Consider the following 11,398-nt stretch of genomic DNA (forward strand, 5'->3'; position numbering starts at 1 on the left):
ATATTTTCAAGAAATCATCAAATAATAGAAAGTATTTTACACAGATTTATCTAAACATTAGAAAACATTAGCTTTTCAGAAAAATAAATTGTTTCTAAAAATAATTTTAAACACACTTTCAATGAAATAAACTAAGCCTATTGTTTTTAATAACTAGGCTTTGAAAGGAAATACCCCATAATTTAATCTCGAATGAGAGAAATGATTGTCTGAACCTGTGATTCCACGTCAACTCTATCCCTTTCCAATAGGAGAATGACAAATCATATTTTTTCTCCAGATATTTAACATTTTTAGTGGGATTTGAATTTTGTTAGGAGGAAAATGTTGAATATCAGGAGGAAAAATTTGATTTGTCATTCTCCTATTAGAAAGGGATAGGGATGACGTGGAATTACAGTTTCATACAATATCTTCTCCTCGAATGATGGGTTTGACAGTAATTTGGATTTAGAAACAATACTATAAAAAAATATAAAAATAAATATCTATATAAAAGTAGTATATTTGTAGACAACATTTACAAATATATTGAAAAAGAAGTCATCATTTACAACAAAATAATCTCTTTTAATTAACATTATAATCATATGCAAAATTGTAGATAATAAGATAAGATACTTTAATCATTAAACAATAAACGAAATGATATTTGTATGCAACTTACAATTATCTTAATTTTAAACGGGACTAAAAAATATTTATAAGGTTACTTAACCTGCTCCACAAGCAATAATTCTTTTTTATTATTAGTATATAACTATTAATTTAGGTGTTCGCAGAGTTTTAGTTTAGTTGCCATCGGTATTATTGCCAATATAAGAGAATGTACGTTTGAACACACTGAACTATGTTTATCCATTTATTTAAGGTCTAAGTGATTGTAATATTGCACTAATTGGGCTCTGGGGATCTTCCATGGTTGTAATATTGTTTGGACTACCAGAATAAATGTCTTTAGTGATTGAGTCGGACTCGACTAATTCTGTCGAGATGATTCTTAAAGGAGTTAATAGCTGTCATCCGTTATTTTCTATGGTTGGAGGCATAACATACTTTGTTAAAATTTAAGATTTAGTATTTATACTTAAAAATGAAAAAAAAAAGTGTTACTTATGTAGTTTAAGAATCTCAATCTAATTATTAATCTTGTCAGTATTTTTTGTCAAAATCTATCAATGTGATATATTAAATTAAGGTGTTATCACATGATATGATATATGATTGCTATAAAACAAACATAGTAAAAGTGACAAATTTTGATGGGAACTACGAAAAAAGATAATGATTGACTAAGATTTTTAAGTTGAAAAAATAGGAGGATTGAATTGTTAACTTTTAAAGTATAGAGATTAAATCTCAAATTCTATAAAAGTACAGGGACTAACATCATATTTTAACCAAAAAAATCTGTATTCCTTCCTCTAAGAAGCCTCACCCTTGCCTTTTTATAATTCTCCTGGTTTTCAACTCATCTCTTCTCCTCCACTCCAAAACTTTCTCAAAATTATTGCTGTAAAACACGAAATCAACACATTATTATGGTTACCGTAAATAAAAGGTGAGCATGGAAGTAAAGCTCGCTCTCTTTGTTTTTAATCACCATGGGACAGAGTTTGGGGAATTTTAGGATGGGGTCTATGATCCTGAAAATCGTATCTGATTCTGGGCATTCGATTCATAGGATTCGATATTTAATTCTGGTTCAAGATTCTTAAACATGGTCTCCCCTTTTTCCTTTTTTAATCTTCTGACCAACATTTGAATCTTTCTCCACCACCTTTCTCTTCATTGTCCCATCTGGAAGTTTACCCCCCAAAGTTTTCTTTATATATAGAGAGAGCGAGCCAGTGTTTTGTCAGTATCAATGGCTGATGAGATAGAGAAGGTGAAAGAGATTGCCAAAGGCAAGGGTGTTGATTTTGGGGTGGAACTGGAGAGGCAGCAATGGAAGCCAGTTTTTGATGAAGCTTCCATTTCACAAAGACCTCTTAAGAAGATCCGTAGCCCTCAACGTCGACACCACCACCTTGTTCATTCCTCTGTTTCTTATCCTTCTTTGCCATCTTCTAGACTAGTTTTTCCTTTTGCTTTTGATGGTTCTTTTGATTCAATGTCCCTCCCATGGCAGCCACAAAATCAACAACACATGATTTCCTTTAGTCCTCAGCCCCACCAGCAGCAGCAGCAGCAGCTTCTTCAATACTGTAGTGGTGCGTTGAATTTGAGTCCAAGAGGGGGGATGATGGGCAGGTTGGGGCAACCAGTGCAGCCTATACATACTAGCAAGCTTTATAGAGGCGTAAGGCAGAGGCAGTGGGGCAAATGGGTAGCTGAAATTCGTCTTCCTCGAGAAAGGACTCGCCTTTGGCTTGGCACCTTCGATACAGCTGAAGATGCTGCTTTAGCCTATGATAGGAAAGCATTCAAGTTGAGAGGAAAGAATGCAAGGCTCAATTTCCCTGAGCTTTTCTTCAAAAAAGATAAAGATACCTCTCCAAGTTCACCAGAACCAAACCAAAACCAGAACCTCCCAAAACAAGAACATGAAAGTCCAAAATTGCAGTCTGCAAATATGGAATCGATGTCTCAAGGAGATAATCCTGGCAGTGAGCCTACAACTAAAGATATGGTGCAGATGACAGCAGAGGAAGGTGATTCTGGTTCTCAGGCATCCATGTGGGAAGATATGGCATTGGCAGAGGCTTGGTTCAATGCATTCCCAGAAGAATGGGGGCCTTTAAATCCTGTATGGGACGACATAGATGCTGCAAACAACCTTCTTTCACCGTCAAACCTTAGTTTCACCAATCAAAACCAACAAGACTTTAGTGAGTTTGATCACCAAAAACAACAAGACAGTTCTTCCACTTCTTGTCCAAAGAAACCCTTCTTTTAGTGCTATTAGTATTTAGCAGTAAGCAAGTTTTTCTTAACCTGTTTCTATTGCATGTGTAGTTATAAAATCCAATTGGGTGCAGGGAGACAGTTTGGTGATCTCCTTTCTCAATTGGTCATATCCATCTCCAGCTTTATTTTTCTGCTAGGAGCCTGGAATCAAATCTACCATCATATGTACATTTTGAAGTTGCTTAAATTTCTTAGTTGTTGAACAAAATTGTAGTATTTTGATACAGAACATTTTACTGACTTGTGAAATGCCAATCTTGCAAGTAAATGCTATGGCCAATAGCTAGGCAGATTTTGATTGCTTTTGGCCTACTTTCAAATATTCTAACCATTTACAATTTTTTTAAGGAATTGCAGGCCACAATTTTAATTCAATTAGGGTTATATCGGTTTGATTGGGTTGGATTTTTTGAATTTTTTAAATAATTTATTATAATTTAATTTATCATCTAAACATCTCTATTCCATTTAATTTTCGATTTTTCTTATTCAATAGTACTAAAAGTTAAAATTTTAAATGTTATAAGAGTAAGAAATAAATTATAATTATAAAAAAAATTATACTCCACAGTCATATCAATAATTAAAATATATCTAAATTTAAATTAAAAAATCTCAAAATCTCATTTTTTTAATAATTATAGTCAAATAAATTAAATTATAATTTTTAAAGGATTAAATCAAAATTTTATTATTTTTAGGAGAGTAAAAGTATAATTTTATCTTTATTAATTTAAAATTTTAAAAAGCCAAAATAAAAAAAAAATCATTTTAGGAGGGCCGAGTCCCCTGCTAGCTCCCTGGATTCGCCCTTGATCACTGTATCATATTTCAAATGATAGAATCACGTTAATTTTTACTAATTCCACAAATAATCAAGTGATTTGTTGATAATATTAATATTCATATAATTATTCATAGATGTTTATTACTATTTATAATCTTCAACTCATAAATTAAAAGATAATAAGCATTTAAAAATAATATTTCAGTTTAACAAATTTATTTAGTATTTGATACTCCGATAATATATATATTATTTATTATATCCCTAACCCACTAATAAAGAAATTAAAAATAAATGGGAATAATCAAGTCAAGAAGTAATAAAACTACTAAACCGAAGGCACATAGTTTGACTTTAAATAAGTTTGTATTGAATCTTAATCATGTGGTTAAACTTTAGATAACGGCGAGGGGAATCAAAGTTAAAGCAAATTCAGCGTTAATTAATCAAGGAATCAAAGAATTGGAATTGGAATTGAAGATAGGCTTTGATTGACTGAAAACGGGGGTAAGAGATGGGACCATCCACCGCCCCATGACTTCACCGTTTATTACTTTATATGTTTTGACGGCGGGATAATGATGAACCAGAGTTTATTATTATTATTATTATATCAAATCAAGATTTTTTTTAAAAATATCTTAACCTTGTTGCATATTTTAAAAATATTGGAATCATGTACTTATTAAATGATTTTGAAAATATCTTAAGCTTAACTCACAGGACGATGTTAGAAATTTGTTGTAAGAGAATTAATTTTTATGATAGTAAAAAAATAATTTTACTATTTTAATAGTTTATATATTTATAATTTTTAAATGATTAAATTAAAATTTTATCATTTTAGGTGTAATTTTACTTTTATTAATTTAAAATTTTAAAAATTTTAAATGACTTGAATGAAAATTTTTCCATTTTAAGGGGACTGGAACCCCTGCCAACCCCTAGCTATGCCCTGATTATAAAATTCATCTCTTTCCTTTACTTTATGAGAATTAAAAAAAATTATGTACTCTAACTTGTCAAAGTTTGATCATCCTATATTATAATAATTGAGAAATTAATTTAATTAGTGGTAAATACATAAATTTGAATTGTAGATTTTTGCTTATTTGTTAAATATAAATTAATAAACTATTACTTTTTTTGCTAATTTAGTGTTTATTATATTATAATACACCCATGATCTTGATGACTTTTTTAAAAAAATTGATATAGCAACTAAATATAGCTTGTATTGGAATATTAAAGTTACTATATTAAAACTTATAATGTTTTGAGTTTAAATCCAATCACTTACAAATATTTTTGTAAATAATAAATATATTCCGTTGTTGTTATAATATCACACTAGCCAACTATTTGGGTGAAAAAATTATATAACAAATATATTTATTAAAAATTATTAAAATCTAAATAGAGCATTAGATGAAATGATAAAGTTGAAATCTAAATTTATATGATTTTTAGTTCAAATCCCACTATATGTAAGTTTTATTGATTTATAAAAAAATTAATATATAAATTGACCCTTAAATTTGGTAAATTTTTTGGGACCAAATTAATTTCTAAAATTGGCATTTTGTTACACAAATGGTTAACATTGTTTGTTTATTTTTCAACAATTGGGTGATGTGCCAAAACGTCCTCATCTTTAAACAATTTAAAATATATAAAATATAAAAATTCAAAAAATTAGTTTAAATTTCAAAATTTATAAAAATTGAAAAAGTTTTAAAATATTTAAAAACATTAAAATAAACAATAAAAATATATTTAAACTTTTAGAAAATCACTAAAAGTGAAAACATAAAAATTCAAAAAGAAGAAGTTAATTTCAAAAAAAGAAAAGGAAATTGACCTTGGCCAGTCAATTATTGCTTTTAATTTCTAAAATATTTTTTGAATTTTGTAATTTTTAACTATATTTATTTTTCTTTCTTTTAAATTTTCAAAATATTTTTGAAATTTCAGTATTCTAATTTTATGTATATTCATTTTTGAATTTTATTATATATAATGCTTATATATTTTCTAAAATGGTTTATTGTTTTGAATTTTAATATATTTTTAATTTGTAATTTAAAAAAAAGAAACATGGCATTCCCTTGTTTAATTTGAGAACATCATCCAATTATAAAAACAAATGATGTTAATCGTATGGACTAATTGATGTAACGAATGTTAATCTTAAAAAGTCTAAGAATTAACTTGAGAAAAGTAAACAAGTTTAGGAGCAATCCATATATTAAGCCTAAATAAAAAATACTCATAAAATGTGACCCAATTTATAAAATCAATACTCATTTTATTATTTCATAATTGAGTTAATATCGCACCAACTCACTAAAAATTAAACCCAAATAAAAATGCGTATCTCCCTCAACCCATTGGATCGGTTGTTGTTGCCTGTAAACTCCGGGCCAAAAAGCCTAGAGCGTGAACTGGGAAGAGGAATCAGAAACAAATCCAAAACTCGAAATCTGATTGGATAATGGAAGCTGACATGGCGCATTCTGTCTGTCAAGATGCCTGAAAAAACCAATCTTATCTGCCTCTCTCCAATCTCAACAAACAACATTAGTACACCCATCAGATTAGCTTAGCAGTAGCGGGTTCATGGCTCTCCAAGCAGCTTCATTGCTCCCACCCACCATCTCCATTCTCAAAGAGGTCAGTTGCTATCTACTTTCACTTTCTACAAAATATACCCAAACATAAGCTCAATTAGCTTTTTTTGATTGCATCCTACAGGCCAAATCCAATGCTTGTCTTAAAGAGACAACTCTGTTTGGTGTTCCATTTTCAACCCATTTCAGCTTTCCTCTTCATTTAACTCAGGTAAACACCCAATTATCCTTCTGTTCCTTAAATTTTTTATGGGTTTCATGTTAGAGTGTTGATAGTGATAGATGAAATTATTAGCAGATGATTGTCATAGTTTATAGCTACAATTTGGTACACTGAATGGACTTCAATTATAGGAACTCAGGAAAAAGGGAGTAGCTGCCGGAATTGTTCGAGCACAAACAGCTGCTACAACACCGGCAGTCGATCGGGCTGCTCCACAAGGGAAGAAGACCTTGAGAAAGGGTACTGTGATAATAACCGGTGCGTCGTCCGGTTTAGGCCTAGCGACAGCCAAGGCTCTTGCCGAGACAGGGGAATGGCATGTAATCATGGCGTGTAGAAATTTTCTCAAGGCTGAGAAAGCTGCTAAATCGGTTGGCATTACGAAGGAGAATTATTCCGTGATGCATTTGGACCTTGCGTCGCTTGAAAGTGTGCGGCAATTTGCGGATACCTTCCGTCGCTCGGGCAGGCCGCTTGATGCTTTGGTTTGCAATGCTGCTGTGTACTTGCCAACTGCTAAGGAACCGACTTATACTGCCGAAGGGTTCGAACTCAGCGTCGGAACAAACCATCTCGGTCATTTCCTCCTAGCAAGGCTACTCCTAGATGACCTCAAGCAGTCAGATTATCCTTATAAGCGTCTCATTATTGTCGGTTCAATTACAGGTACCAGTCTATATCTCACTATTGAAGTTCTAAATACATTTCACTATTGATGTATTTTGCAAATCGATAAATCGTAATCTTGCTCTCAATGCGATTCCAGGAAACACAAACACATTGGCCGGGAATGTGCCACCGAAAGCTAACCTCGGGGACCTTAGAGGTCTTGCAGGAGGCTTGAATGGAATACAGAGTTCAGCCATGATAGATGGAGGAGATTTTGATGGTGCCAAGGCATATAAAGACAGCAAAGTTTGTAATATGCTCACCATGCAAGAATTCCACAGGCGGTACAACGAGGAAACCGGAATCACCTTTGCCTCCCTTTACCCCGGTTGCATTGCAACAACAGGTCTGTTTAGGGAACACATTCCATTGTTCCGTCTTCTCTTCCCACCGTTTCAAAAGTACATTACGAAAGGCTATGTTTCGGAAGAAGAAGCTGGGGGCAGACTTGCACAGGTCAATTAAAACATGTCATTCTATGTTCACATGTACAGTTATAAAATACTTACTTACATGGTTGCATATGAACCAAACAAGCCTTTTCTGTTGCAGGTTGTGAGTGATCCAAGTCTTACAAAATCAGGTGTTTACTGGAGTTGGAACAAGAACTCAGAATCATTCGAAAACCAGCTTTCAAAAGAGGCAAGTGACGCGGAGAAGGCACGGAAGTTGTGGGAGGTTAGCGAGAAGTTGGTTGGTTTGGCTTAAATAGGCACCGAAATGAGAATATATAGACAAACTATAAATATAATTTACCTATGTTTCCAATTTTGTAAATGCTACAGGTTTTGTTCTTAATTACAAAACACAGAAAGTTATCCTATTATTTGTCATTTCTATCAGCTAAAACATATGGGAATTGAAGCTTTTGTCAATTATTACTGCAGTTTCAACCAAAGCGTGAGTAATCTATGAGGCAATAAACCAGTGTATTGTACATGATAGTGCATAATTTTCTTTGTACATATCTAGAACTCAAAGCAAACATGCATTAGAGTTAATTCAGGGGATCGAGATTTTCATTCAAGTTAAGAGATGAGTAAAGCACTACCATTGGTAAAAGAATTCTACATCAGACAACAAAAACAGAGTAAATTTCAGTAGAGGCTGCTCACAGTATACCACTACTTGGACACCCTTTGAAATGCTTTTGCCATTGTGATATTGGCTTCCTTCTTGTAGCCACGTCTTGACTCGGTACATATGGCAGCAAACCAATGTTGAGGGTATTGTGTATTCTACTTCACAGTTTAGGTCTCTTTTGGTACTTCCCCTTGTGGATATTCCCCTTGTGGAATATTTTTAAAATATTTATAATTTTAATACTTTAGCGGTAAAGGTGTATTAAAAGTCAGATTGTATTTTGTTTCTTTTACTCAAAATTAAAAGTTAGAGTGTATTTTGTCTCTTTTACTCAAAATATTGGTAAATTAGTCCCTATACGTTAGATCAAAGATTAAATTGATTCTTTTTATTAAAAATTTCATCTATTTGTATTGTTAGAAACTGACATGACTGGCATATAGTGATATGTCATGTGTACCTTATGCTGACATAAAATAGCTAGTTTTTAATAGTAGAAATGTATGAAATTTTTAATAGAATGACTAATTTGTCCATTTTTTGAGTAGAGGGGCAAAATGCAATCTGACTTTTAGTACAAGGGTCTCCTTGGTACTTTTACCTTCCAATAGTTATAATTGGAAAGGTAACAATGATCCAAAAGTTATATTAACCAAAAGTTATTACTATTTATGGTGATAAGTTATATCTGTTGTTACTAAAAATTATGTTAATTAATTATTAACAAAAAATCATAATTATTCAAATGGATAACTATTAAATAGTTATGTTTATTGTTAAAAGATGTGAGAGTTATTATAAGACTAAAAAATTACCCCTAAACTATACCCGTTTTCTCAAGTAGACACCTATTTTTTTTTTTGGTCAATTTGCATACTTGTTACCCACCGTTAGTAAAAGAAATTGTCCCCCAATCAAAACTTGACAAGTCACCAGCCAACTGTTATTATTCAATTTTATTTTTATAAAACTTTATAAAGATTTTGTTATTCTGAGTTTAAGGGTTTGTTTGTTTCACTGAAAATGTCTTCTAGAAAATGATTTCTGGAAAATGACTTACTTTTATGAAAAAATTAATATTTTTAATGTTTGGATGAATCATGTAAAATATTTTACATTGTTTGATGATTTCTTAAAATATTTCATAAAAGCATTTTCAATTAAACAAACATACATTTGAGTTTTCTTATCTTTTATTGTTTAATTGAGTTTATTTTATATCTATAAATTTATATTTTACATTGTTTTTGCATATATTAAAAATATTTTGTTAAATTTAGGTTCATTACAATGTCATTTTTAGCTACATGACTATCAAAGCAGTATTTTGTTTATTTAAAATATGACATCAACAAAATTGAAAAAAAAGCAATGTCAACAATTGGACTTGACTTCCAAATTTGAAAAGTAAAGGGACTAAATTCTTGAAAATAAAGGTATAGAGACTAAATTGCAAATTTATGAAGAGTACATAGACTTACGACATATTTTAACCTTTATATTACAAAATATTTATTATTAATATATTTATAATTGTAATAAATATTTATTATTAAAATATTAATAATGAATTTTTCAGATTATTATTTAAAATTATTATTTTAAAATTTATTATTAAAATAAAATTGAAATATTAAACAATTTATTAAAATAATATTTTACATTAATTATATTAATAATTTATTATATGACTAAATATAAATAATTAAATATGTATGTTTAATAATATTTAAAATATAATATTTTATTTTAATATTTTTAAAATAAAAATAAAATTTATTATCAATAAAATAATATTAACTTGATTTAAGTTAATTTTATATGAAAATAAAATTACCTATAGAGGAATTTTTTTTCGAAAAATGAGCTACGCTTTTCAAAAGACTAAGTTTTTTTATAGGAAAAATGGTTTATTTTACATTGACCTATAAGTCATTTTCCGTTGACCAAGTTGTTTTCTGTGAAACAAACACATTAAAATGCAGAAAATATTTTTCGTAAAATATTTTTCGTAAAACTTTTTACATGTAAACAAACGGACCCTAAATCTTATCATCAATATGTATTTTTTTAGATTGTATATAAAAATATAAAAATACCATAAAAAATTAAAATAATATTTGTTACTTTACAATTGAGTTGGTTGAGGAGAAGCTAAAGGCTAGTTTCACGTTGTTAGAACTTTTGTCTCGCATTTCGTGTGACCTTAAGCGATCTTTTCTATGCAAACACACCTAAGTCAGCCTAACCACTAAACAATTGATGATTCACAAAGAAATTCTCCAAGGCACCAATTTATATAGCGGGAGCAACACTGCCAAAAGAAGGCACAAAAGGAACAGAAAGCCAAAGAAAGTTATGAACAAAGGTGTTTGAGTAAATGCTCTCAATTGTATTACTTCCTCTCAAAGAATACAAGAAACAATGAAAGAATGAAGTGAGTTACAAGTGAAGGGAGGCTCTCTATTTATAGTTGAACTCCCTCAAAACCGACGATCTAGATCAAGTTATACTGACGGACGAGATTAACCTATCCCTTAAATCAAAAGATTTACAAGATTACATAATCAATTTACATAATCAACTTCTATTTAATCTTACAAGATATGATTTCCCTCCATATTCTAAGACTAGTTCCCTTAATTACCAAGGTAGCCTATGTTGCCATATATTCATCATTGGGTCGCTTAGGCTTCAATCTGACAGGTTTCTCCAGCTCTTTGAATCGGGTCAATTCTTATAGGCCAAATGATCCCCATCTAAACGGTAGACCTCCATGGGATACATTTAGTGCAATGGTCACGGGCTTTGAACTGCTGTCTGTGACACTAGCATGAGTCTTGGCCTCTAAAAATGAAATATTTTAGTTTAATCCCTCTAAAAATAATGAAATTTCAAATTGATCTATGGTAAAATTGTACTTTGGTCCCCCTAAATATGAAAAAAAAATTACTTAGTCGCTTCAAAATAATTTAATTATAAATTAATATATGATTAAATTACATTTAAATTTCTAAAAAAATTTATAATTTAATTCCAACACTTTGAAAAGAATTTCTGGTTTCGCCCTTGTCGGGACATAATAGATGTGATTAT

At 30.5% G+C, this 11,398-nt stretch overlaps 2 protein-coding genes across 2 annotated transcripts; both read left to right on the forward strand.

Moving 5' to 3' along the window:
* Positions 1-1,456: 1,456 nt before the first annotated feature.
* LOC105779659 (ethylene-responsive transcription factor ERF054) lies at positions 1,457-3,118 on the forward strand. Its single transcript, XM_012603510.2, has one exon. The coding sequence runs from the start codon at positions 1,868-1,870 to the stop codon at positions 2,897-2,899; it is 1,032 nt and encodes a 343-aa protein (XP_012458964.1). The 5' UTR covers positions 1,457-1,867; the 3' UTR covers positions 2,900-3,118.
* A 3,085-nt stretch (positions 3,119-6,203) lies between these two features.
* LOC105779658 (protochlorophyllide reductase) lies at positions 6,204-8,094 on the forward strand. Its single transcript, XM_012603509.2, has 5 exons — positions 6,204-6,370; positions 6,452-6,538; positions 6,682-7,216; positions 7,317-7,675; positions 7,772-8,094. The coding sequence occupies exons 1-5, from the start codon at positions 6,317-6,319 to the stop codon at positions 7,925-7,927; spliced, it is 1,191 nt and encodes a 396-aa protein (XP_012458963.1). The 5' UTR covers positions 6,204-6,316; the 3' UTR covers positions 7,928-8,094.
* The last annotated feature ends 3,304 nt before the right edge of the window (positions 8,095-11,398 follow it).

Source organism: Gossypium raimondii, chromosome 4 (assembly GCF_025698545.1).
Source record: "Gossypium raimondii isolate GPD5lz chromosome 4, ASM2569854v1, whole genome shotgun sequence".
Classification (NCBI taxonomy): Eukaryota; Viridiplantae; Streptophyta; class Magnoliopsida; order Malvales; family Malvaceae; genus Gossypium; species Gossypium raimondii.